At 39.4% G+C, this 12,500-nt stretch overlaps 1 protein-coding gene across 6 annotated transcripts in view; it reads right to left on the bottom strand.

The window, feature by feature from the left end:
* LOC106873584 (CD9 antigen) overlaps positions 1–12,500 on the bottom strand; it is a 166,583-nt gene that overhangs the window by 16,646 nt on the left and 137,437 nt on the right. For all 6 annotated transcript variants that reach the window (XM_089354639.1, XM_089354641.1, XM_052969171.2 and 3 more), the window contains one exon: positions 4,868–4,954. In XM_089354639.1, coding sequence (XP_089210765.1) covers positions 4,868–4,927 — 60 coding nt within the window. In that variant the 5' untranslated portion in view covers positions 4,928–4,954. The remainder of the gene's footprint in view (positions 1–4,867; positions 4,955–12,500) is intronic.

Below are 12,500 nucleotides of genomic sequence, written 5' to 3'. Positions count from 1 at the left end.
AGCCCATGTTTCACTGCCATGTAGCATGGTTGTTCGTACGCATTCGTCATACAGTCTGCCTTTTACTCTGAGTGAGAGTCCCTTTGTCGCCAGCAGGGGTAAGAGCTCTCTAAACTTTGCCCAGGCTATTCTTATTCTAGCAGCTACACTTTCAGCGCACCCACCCCCACTACTAACTTGGTCGCCCAGATAGCGGAAGCTATCGACTACCTCTAGTTTTTCACCCTGGAATGAGATAGAAGTTGTTTCCTGTTTGTTTGCAGTCTTTATTGCACCTGAACATCTGCCACAAACAAAAACTAACTTGCTAGTTAACCTGCCTTTGATGTTGCTGCACCTCTTATGTGTCCATAGCTTGCACCGGGTACATCTTATAGAGTTACTACCTACTCCTTTTCTACATACTGAGCAGGGCCATCTACCTGAAGGGGTTTGTGTTTTATCTACCTTCCTACTTATTAGGATTTTGGTTTTAGCTAGGTTGACTCTAAGGCCCTTCAATTCTAGACCTTGCTTCCACACCTGAAACTTCTCCTCTAGTTCTGATAGTGACTCCGCAATTAGGGCAAGGTCATCAGCATAGAGGAGCTCCCAGGGGCAACCTGTCTTGAACTCCTCTGTGATTGCCTGGAGGACTATGGTAAATAATAGGGGGCTGAGGACGGAACCTTGGTGGACCCCTACCTCTACCCGGAATTCATTGCTGTACTCATTTCCAACCCTCACCTTACTGGCCGCATCTCTGTACATGGCTCGCACAGCTCTCACTAGCCATTCTTCTATCCCAAGTTTCCTCATTGACCACCAGATAAGGGATCGGGGGACCCTGTCAAAGGCTTTCTCCATGTCAACGAAAGCCAGGTACAGAGGTTTATCCTTGGCTAGGTATTTCTCTTGCAACTGTCTCACTAGAAATAAGGCATCAGTAGTGCTTTTACCTGGCACGAACCCAAACTGCATCTCATCTAAATTGATTCGCTCCCTAATTAGTTGGGCTATGACCCTCTCTGTAACTTTCATAACCTGATCTAACAGCTTGATGCCTCTGTAATTATTTGTATCTAAAGCGTCCCCTTTACCTTTGTAGCAGTTGACTATGATGCTGCTACACCAGTCATAGGGTATGACTCCTTCATACATATATATATATACATATATATATATACATATATATATATACATATATATATATACATATATATATATACATATATATATACATATATATATATACATATATATATACATATATATATACATATATATATATACATATATATATACATATATACATATATATATACACATACATATATATATATATATATATATATATATAAATAAGCATGCTTCTGTATGTGAACGCAATGTTTTAGATTCAGAGAATGTGTTTTTTTCTTTTCTTCTTTTCTTTCTTGAATTTTTTTTCTAACTAATTTTCTCACTGGAAATGATTTAACATTTTAAACGCATGTGGGTGTAAGTTTTAACTTTGATGATGATGATGATGATGATGATGTATGCACATGCAGTTGCATATTGTAGGAGGAAGTGAAGGTTTCTCATATTACTATCAATCTATCAACAACCTATAAATCTCTGTGGAAAATCTTTCGGTATGTCTACACTCAACAGCAACTGGGCACATGTTTTCTACTAATTAATGTCAACACGTCGCATTTACATCATTCTTATCAGTTCTATACAATGTAATCATTATAATCATCATGGGTTCAACATCCACTTTTCCATGCTTGCATGGGATGGATGGGTTTCACTGAGGCAGGTTTTCTACAGCCGGATACCCTTCCTGTCACCAACCCTTGCATGTTTCCAAATAAAGTAATGTTTCCACATGGCCAGACATGTCTTCTCATAGAAGACAGAATATTAACAGCATCACTTGTATGATGGTGATGCTCATTTACAATCATCATGTGATATCAAGACAAAGACACACAAATATATATACATATACACACGCATATACACAAATATATATACATATATACACACACACACAAATATACATAAACACACACACACAAATATACATATATAAACACACACGCACACACAAATATACATACACACACGCACGCAAATATACACACACACACTCACAAATATACATATGCACACACAAATATACATACACACAAATATACATACAAATATACATACACACAAATATACATACACACAAATATACATACATACATACACACACACAAATATACATACATACACACACACAAATATACATACATACACACACACACACAGACACACACAAACACACACACACGCACACCAGGCTGGACAGTGTAGTGGGGACCAGCGTTTGATTTCACAATGTAAACGACGAACAAAATCCCACTCAGCACTCTGCCATGCTAACGATTCTGTCAGCTCGTTATCTTCACCTATATTACATATTGGTCTCGCATTGCGGCACAAGGCCAGCAATTTATAGGGGGAGTGGAGGGAGCTGATTACATCGACCCCAAAAGGATGAAAGGCAAAGTCAACCTTGGTAGAATTTGAATCCGGAATGTTAAGACAGATGAAATACCACTAAGCATTTTGTCTAGCTTGTTAACGATTTTGCCAGCTCGTTGCCTTACCTATATTATATATTAACACTAATTAAACCAATTTATTTTAATTTATCATTACTATATTACTTGATTTTATTTCTAATTATTCAAATTGCTAAGCAAATGATAGGGTCTCTAAAGTGCCAGTTTCTTTGCAAGAAATAGCAGTCAAATCCTTCAGATCATACTGCACCATTTGAATGAAGTACACAAATTTTGACACAAGACCAGGAATGCTAGGAGTACAGAATTGATTAGTTAATTACATTGACCCCATTGCACAACTGGTACTTTTTGACCCAGAGAAGATGAAAGGCAAAAATGACCTTGACAACATTTGAACTCAGTAGCATTTCTTTGTGTGTTGGCATTTTGTTCAGAACTATAACAATTCTGCTTGCTCACTGCCCTCAACTGCATTAAATAGCTTTGTCCTACATAAAGAGATTTTCACAACTATAATGCTATTGATTATAAGTTCAATCGAACGGGATTGATCAGATGTTAAAAATAGACAACTTAGATTTTATAGTCTTCTTTAGTCATGATACAAATAACAATCAAATCGCCCTCACATTGTACCATATTAAAAATAGAACATTGAATCATGTAACCCTAGGTACACTAAGGCTGGAAAAATATAAAATAAATGGAATTGTCAAGACTGACCTGGTTATGACAACACAATGGCAAGTTTATTTTCAAATCTTTCCTCTTGTGGAGACGTTGAGACAAAATGGTTAAGAACCCAAGTTATGGCAAGGAAGATCTTGGAAGATGTGGGATGAAGAGGCAAAAAACGATCTCCAGATGTTGAACTTCACAGAGGAGAGGACAAACGACTGAAGCAATTGGTAATTTGCTGTTTGGAAAGACTGGGGCCATAAGGGGAAAGTCCCTTATGTCCAGGCTCTTGCAAGCAATCTGTCCTTCACGAACCTCTCCATCTTCCTAACACCTCCCCCCTCTCCGACCTGTGCTCACCACTCACTGTATTCCCCTCCCCTCTACCCCTTGCTCTCCTTCGCAGACCTACCTGCACACAATATTCCCCTGTCAAATCTCTTCCCCACAACATATCCTCCTAGCACCTTGCCATCCCTCTATCCATGCCCACCCACAATGTTTCCCACTCCCTCATTCTCCCACACCCCATCCACAATCTCGTGAACTTACCCACCCACTCACCCAATCCAATTCCTGCTCCACTTCACTATATTTCAGGGCTATGGAATCAAAACAAAAAACTTGGACTCTGACTCCTGTACTAATGGCACCTCCGACTGACTCCTCTTTATGTAATTAAGTGATTGTAGTCTACATATCTCATAAAACACATATTTGTACTTTTAGTAGGCCTGTATGTTATAACTGGTTTATATTAAAGAAGAAAGACATTGTGAGTCAGAATCAGAGTCAGTATAGCTTTATCAACTTTGACTCCAGCTACCGCTTGATTGTGTCCGACTCCGACTTCATGACCGACTCCGACTTCATGACCGACTCCGACTTCATGACCGACTCCGACTTCATGACCGACTCCGACTTCATGACCGACTCCGACTCCGACTTCATGACCGACTCCGACTCTGACTTCATGACCGACTCCGACTGACTTCATGACCGACTCCGACTTCATGACAGACTCCGACTGACTTCATGACAGACTCCGACTGACTTCATGACAGACTCCGACTGACTTCATGACAGACTCCGACTGACTTCATGACAGACTCCGACTCCTCAGCCCTGCTATATTTCCCTGTACCTTGGGTGTACACCCCATCGCATCTTCACCATCTTCTTTCTCTCTCTCTCCTCCCTCTCCACTCCCTCCAACTGGGGAAGCCATGTGTCTCCTCCACTGCAAGACACCTCCCCCCCTCTTTCTACTCATACTCTAACCTCATCATCACCTGGCACAAAGCCACCTCCCTCGATACCACTCCCCACCTCAGGTGAGGCATCTGAACTTGCACCTTACTTGATGACCCTGCCAGAGATGGTGCCACATGGAAAGTACCCATTACACTCTATAAAGTAAGATGGCATCTCTTAGTGCTGTTGGCACCGCCGGATTGAATTGTACTGCCCAGGTGTCGAAACCATAATGATATCTGAGGGGCAGCTGATGATGGAGGTATGCTGGATTGTTGGTATGGCTGTTTTTGTATATGTGGAAGAGTGTTATAGCACATAATTTTGATTGATAAAACAAAAGCCATTGATATGAAAGTGATTGAGTGAGACGAGTGAAAGGAACTTACCCAGAAGATGAAATTAAAGAGGATGAACAGGCATCGTACAAGACCAGCTAAAACACCCATGATTCAGTTGATTTGGTTGATAGATATCTGCAAGGAGAAAACATTTCAATCAGACAACTAATATAACAAAAGGTCTCGTAAGAGGGATACCTAATGTTCTAGATTTTTGATTAGAAACAAAAAATGGAACTACTCAGTCAACAGAACCAATGAGGATAACTTGAACATTTGATTACAGTCTTGGAGTGTGGAATTAGGAGACAAATTGTTAGCATAAATCTAGTTTTAGAATTACTCAATGTATATGTGTGACACATGAACACTGAACAAAAATAATCTGAAATTAAGAAAATTAATTAAACTGGTAGAAAGAAACTGTGAGGAAGCCTGTCAGACACACACACACATATTGTTACTATTATGTTATACTGTCGTATGTCCAAATTTGGCCAAATGCATTTTTGCAATATTTATTTTTGCTTGCTATAGCCAGTTCTTTTGATCAAACTATCGTATCTCCAGCTGCTTCGGATATCAAAAATTGCCAAAGTGTAGGACAATGATTTTGCTATGGAATGGTAAAACTATTTTTTTGATTTCAGAAAAAGCAATGTTTAGGACTTACAACACTTTTGCATAACAGCAACGATATATATATATATATATATATATATGAATTATTAAGGTGGCTGTTAGCAATTCAAAAACCAAAAGGTACAACTGTAAATGTCACTGAAGTGAGTGAGGGTGCAAATAACCCCAAGCATTGCTAGAAATAAGAGTCAAAACAACTCTTAGCCACGGGCAAGTGCTTATCTATTGACTGACAAGGGAGACAACCTCCTCACAGTAAAGTGAGGAGTGTTAATAGATAAGAGCTTTGCCCATGGCTAACGCTTGCTTTGACTCATATATATATATAGCTTAAGTGTATCTCTACAGATTTTAAAATAGAATTTAGAGCTAGCACAGAAAGTTATGTTTGGTATATGAATATATGTAGACGGAAACTGAAAGAAGCCCGTTGTATATATGTATATATACGTATGTGTGTGTTTGTGTGTCTGTGTTTGTCCCCCACCAACATCGCTTGACAACCGATGCTGGTGTGTTTACGTCCCCCATAATCTAGTGGTTCAGCAAAAGTGACCGATAGAATAAGTACTAGGCTTACAAAGAATAAGTCCTGGGGTCGATTTGCTCGACTAAAGGAGGTGCTCCAGCATGGCCGCAGTCAAATGATTGAAACAAGTAAAAGAGTAAAAGAAAGAATATTTATGTAAACAATGCACTGCTAACACAGGTAGGACAGAGTGTTGACTTATAACCCTTTAATCTACTTGGTAGTATATTATGATTGCAAAATGTAATACAGTGACCTTACCAGTGTTTAATATGAATCTGTGTGTGCGTGTGTGTGGACGTTTGTGTTTGTTCCTCTACCACTTGGCAGCCAGTGTTGGTTTTGTTATGTCTCTGTAACCTACTAGGTTTAGCAAAATACGTGAATGAAAATAAGTATCAGACTTGAAAAATGAAATAAGTTCTGGGGTTGATTTATTCAGCTAAACCCTTTAAGGGCAGTGCCTTAGCAATGCCACTGTCCAATGACTGAAGCAAGAAAGACAAGGCACACACACACACACACACACACACACACACACACACACACACACACACACACACAGGGTCACATATATAATGGCTATGCTAATGTCTATTTGAAATTCTAAGTGAATTCAATGATTCTCACTATATGAAGTTGTGTGTTACACGAACATAATCATGTATGCATGTAAGTGTGCATGTGTGTGTGAGTGGGGGTGTGTTTAGAGTGGCTGAATTGATCCAAAGGAAGGAAATGGTAGAGTGGTATACACGATCTGACAAAGTGGAGAATGAGGTTCTGCAAACTCAAAGGTCAACAATATATTCAAGTGATATTTAACAGAATAGGAAGGTCTGTGACACACACACACACACACAATTGCATGTGTGTGTGTCTGTCTGCCTGTGTGTTTGTATATATATATATATATATATATATATATATATATATATATATATATATATATGTATATGTATATATATATATGTGTGTGTGTGTGTGTGTATATACCCACACATACCCCTATATATCTATGTGTGTGTGTGTGTGTAGCTGTCTGAGTGTTTGAGAGAGGAAGTATAAAGCCAATGAATGTGGTGGGGGTCACCAGTATTGTGTCAGAAAGATCAACAAGTTAGAACTATTAAAGCCATATTAGTAGAACAGGAATCTGCCATCAAGGAAGGAACAGATCACATGTAAAAATTATGTCTGTGTGTCTGTCTGTATGTATGAATGTATATGTGTATACATGTCACATAGCTTATATGTGTAACGTTCTCCATGTATGTCAGGGTTTCAGAATACCGTGTGTGTGTGTGTGTGTGTGTGTGTGTGTGTGTAAGTAGGTGAGCTTTTTTTGCAAAACATATTTATCCAATCCTTCTTCCCCACCGAAATCCCCCTCCTCCCCCAGTTTTTGTACTCTTCTCTTATCCTTAGTTACATCAGTTCAAATCCTGCATTAATCTCTGCTATTTATCCCTAATTCTTCCCCTGTAAATAGTGGGGGTTCAAAAACTATTATCACCACTGACTTTTCTCTCCCTGTATTAAAAAACTCTACAAATAAACTCAATATTTTTGTGTTGGGTGAGAGGATGAAAGCAAAAATTAAAATGAACCATCATCTCTGTAATGTCCACTCTTATGATTGAATGGGTTGGACAGAATTTATTTGAGGCAGGTTTTCTATGGCTGGATGCTCTTTCTATTGCCAACCCTTCACTTGTTTCCAAACAAAGTAATATTTCCCTATGGCCCGACATGTTTTTGAAGCACATTGAAAATGATCGACACTGCTTATGGCAATGGCAATGCAAGGAGACACAAACACACACACATGCACATAAAGATACTTATATCTAAATATATTGATGCATGCATACAAATATCATCATCATCCTCATCCTCATCATTTAACATCCGTCTTCCTTGCTGGCATGGGTTGGATGATTTGAGAGAAGTTGGTCAAGCAGAAGACTACACCAGGCTTCTGTGTCTATTTTGGCAGGGTTTTTATGGCTGGACACACACACACACACACACACACACACACTTTACATAAAAATACATGATAGGCTTCTTTCAGTGTTTCTGTCGTAAATCCACCTACAAGGCTTTGGTCTGTCCTGGGTTAAGACACTTGCCCAAGGAGCTAAGACTACATTATTATATGATTGAAGGAATTTAAGCCATGTCTTTTGGGGATGTATTTAGGACAATGTTATCTCATGTATCCTTCCTGTTTCTTTGTAAAGACAATACTGCCAAATTCAACAAGAATTTGACTGCTGTTTCTAGCAAATCAAGCTGAGTAGCCACACTGAGGCTCAATAACAGGATCCAAGATAAAGCTAAACATGATAATGGTAATACGATTATTATTATTATTATTATTATTATTATTATTATTAGTAGTAGTAGTAGTAGTAGTAGTAGTAGTAGTAGTGGTGGTAGTGATGATGATGATGATGATGATGTGGAAGCTGGTGTTAAGTGCTTCTTGTTTGTGAACCATTATCTGTGATTATAGGAACAAGATAACAATGTTAAATAAGTCCAGTCCCCTCCACTCACCACTCCATCCTGTAGTGAAACTTATGGAAGAGATTTAAGTGATGGTGGTGGTGGCGGTGGTGGTGGTGGTGGTGATGGTGGCGATGGTGGTGGTGGCGATGGTTGTGATTTAACACAAGCTGTAATAACAGGAAAATTGTGATAAAATACCTTGTGTGTATATATATATATATATATATATATATATATATATATATGTTTGTGTGTGTGTGTGCATCAATGGGAATGCAATGCACAGAGTACAGACATGCGTGTCAATATGCATGTGTGCATTTCTGTATGCAATGCGGGTGAACTTATCCAGCATAGGATTCTAACAGACTTAGAGATATCAGAAGTGACAGTAAAGAAATAAAATACATATATACACATATATAAACATACACACATACATACACACATATATATTTTTTTAATCTTTTTACTTGTTTTAGTCATTTGACTGTGGCCATGCTGGGGCACCATTTTGAAGAATTTTTATTTCTTAGACTTATTCTTTTAAGGTTTACTTATCGTATTGGTCTCGTTTGCTGAAACACTAAGTTACAGAGACATAAACAAACCAACACCAGTTGTCAAGTAATGGTACGGGGGCGGGGGGTACAAACAGTCACACACACGTATATATACACGATGGGCTTCTTTCAGTTTCCCTCAACCAAATCAACTCAAGGCTTTGGTTGACCCCCACCCCACACACAGACAGGGCTATAGTAGAAGACATTTGTTCAAGGTGCCACACAATGGGACTGAAACTGGAACCAAGTGGTTGCAAATCAAACTTCTTACCACACAGCCACACCTGTACTTCCCATCCAACCCATGCCAGCATGGAAAACGGAGGTTAAACGATGATGATGATGATGATGATATACATATATATATATATATATATATCTAAAAATATGTGACACCAATTGGCCGGATAACTGAAGAGATGTTGGCATGGGCTCCCACCCTGGCATCCAAAACTCGGAGTTTTATCATGGCTACTGAATAAGTGTCACATTTTTACAGATAAATTCCTCTATTTGCATAATATTGAAGTCTCTTTCATTCTTTTGTTGTCCTTCCTGTCAAATATATATATATATATTGTCTTGCCATTTCTATCAATATGATATATCATCATCATCATCATCATCATCGTTTAACGTCCGCTTTCCATGCTAGCATGGGTTGGACGATTTGACTGAGGACTGGTGAAACCGGATGGCAACACCAGGCTCCAATCTAATTTGGCAGAGTTTCTACCAAATTAGATTGGAGCCTGGTGTTGCCATCCGGTTTCACCAGTCCTCAGTCAAATCGTCCAACCCATGCTAGCATGGAAAGCGGACGTTAAACGATGATGTATATATGTATATATATATATATATATATATATATATATATATATATATATATATATATATATGGCTGTTATTTCTAGCAGTCAACAATCCTATAAAAGTAACCTAAATATTAGCCCCATCATGGAAGGGAAACTTGGCTGCTATTTCTAGCAGATTTCTAGCAGTCAGCAATCCCATAAAAGTAACCTAAATATTAGCCCCCATCAGTGAAGGGAAATTTGGCTGCTATTTCTAGCAGTCATCAATCCCATAAAAGCAGCCTAGATATAAACGCCTTTACTGAAGAGAGACAGAGAGTGCAGTGAAAGTTTGAAATGGGACTCTTAGAGTTTTGGAGGGTTACGAGAAAGCGGGGGGATGGGAGAAAGATTGAAAGAAGAAGGAAGTCGCTGGAGTTCACAAGATGCTGTTGTAACATAAGAAACGTGAAATTCAACAAACCCCCTTCTCCTTCCCTTCTCCTCGGGGTCACCAGACGTCCCCATTCTTACCACCACTGCTAATTCCACTCTCATTTTGAAACTAAAATTGTGAAGACTACAAATATCAGATTTCTAACTATGGCTTCACACACACACACACACACACACACACACACACACACACACACACACACACACACACACACACACAGGCGCAGGCATGGCTGTGTGGTAAGAAGCTCTGCTTCCCAACCACATGGGTCCTGGTTCAGTTCTGCTGCTTGGCACCTACTATAGCCTCGGGCCGACCAAAGCCTTGTGAGTGGATTTGGTAGATGGAAACTGTAAGAGGCCTGTCGTATGGCTGTGTGGTAAATAGCTTGCTTACCAACCACATGGTTCTGGGTTCAGTCCCACTGCATGGCACCTTGGGCAAGTGTCTTCTACTATAGCCTTGGGTCGACCAAAGCCTTGTGAGTGGATTTGGTAGATGGAAACTGAAAGAAGCCTGTAGTATATATGTATATATATATATGTGTGTGTCTCTGTGTTTGTCCTCCCCACCATCGCTTGACAACCGATGTTGGTGTGTTTACATCCCTGTAACTTAGCAGTTCAGCAAAAGAGACCAATAGAATAAGTAAATAGGCTTACAAAGCATAAGTCGCGGGTCAATTTGTTCGACAAAAAAGGCAGTGCTCCAGCATGGCCGCAGTCAAATGATTGAAACAAGTAAAAAAGTAAAAGAGCAAAAGAATATATCCCTTCTTCTGTGCATCAAACACACATGCTCACACATGCACACACATGCACACACACACACACACACACATCTCAGTCATTAGACTGTGGCCATGCTGGGGCACAGCCTTGAAGAAGTTTTGTTGAAAAGATTGACCCCAGTACTCTCTTTTCTTTTAAAGTCTGTCTCACTCTCTTTAGCTGAACCTCTAAGTTACAAATATGTAAACACACAAACAGCAGTTGTCAGGTGGTGTGGCGGACAAAACAGGCACAAAAACACCCACAAATTATATATATATATATAAACACACACACTATACACAAAAGGGTCCCAAAAAGTTCCTGGCTTTAAGGGTGTCGCGAAAGGCCTGGTTGGAGGCCCAATCTTCCGAGTTCTTTTACAGGGTTTAGAAAAACGGTAGGACCACTACAATAAATGTGTGGATCTGAGAGGGGGAATATGTTCAACAAAATCATAATTAACTGATCCTCCTGTATTTTCTTTTACCCCAAACCAGGAACTTGCCAGCAGCCCCTTGTATGTATATATATCATCATCATCATCGTTTAACATCTGCTTTCCATGTTAGTATGGGTTGGACGATTTGACTGAGGACTGGCGAACCAGATGTCTACACCAGGCTCCAATCTGATCTGGCAGAATTTCTACAGCTGGATGCCCTTCCTAACACCAAGCACTCCAAGAGTGGTCTATCAACTGTGTATATATACATTAAGTATGATACATTGATGGCTCTACACACACACTGATATATAGATACCATCATTATTGTCATCATATAACATTTATGTTCTGTGCTGGCATGGGTTTGATATACAGGTGTATATATGCATGTGTGTGTGTATGTGTGTGTGTGTGTTTGTGTGTGTTCCTTTCTCTATTTTTTTTCTCTCTTCATTTATCCCTTCTGTTGAAAGGAGTTCATGCTCGAAATGTTAACGACTTCTTCCGATTTTCCGGAATGGCAAATTTATACACCCTGTTTGTTTTTGTACCTTGTCTTCATATATTTTAAAATTTTTACTTTTGTGCCATATGTGTGTGTGTGTGTGTGTCTGTGTGTGTGGATGCATGTGTGTGTATGTGTGTGTGCATATGTATAGTTTATCAAGGACACACACATGCATACATGCACACATACGCATGAATGTATGCACATACACACACAAACACACACACGCCATCATGTATACATGCATGTACACACACGTTGCATTTATCCAGTCTGTATCCGCCATTGGTGACAAAACAGGTCTCTTCAGGCATGGCATGGTTTTTTTTCTTGCATAAGAAAAACACAATAATTGGCGCTTCCCCCCGCCCCGCCACAAAAACTGCATATTCATTTTTCCGCTCTGTCAGATTGCTTCCTCTGATATTTTATCCAATTTCAGCAGTCAAG

Source organism: Octopus bimaculoides, chromosome 7, assembly GCF_046866305.1.
Source record: "Octopus bimaculoides isolate indiv1 chromosome 7, ASM4686630v1, whole genome shotgun sequence".
In the NCBI taxonomy this organism is placed as follows: Eukaryota; Metazoa; Mollusca; class Cephalopoda; order Octopoda; family Octopodidae; genus Octopus; species Octopus bimaculoides.
Note: the sequence above shows the minus strand (reverse complement) of the source record. Positions and strands in the feature narration are given on the sequence as shown.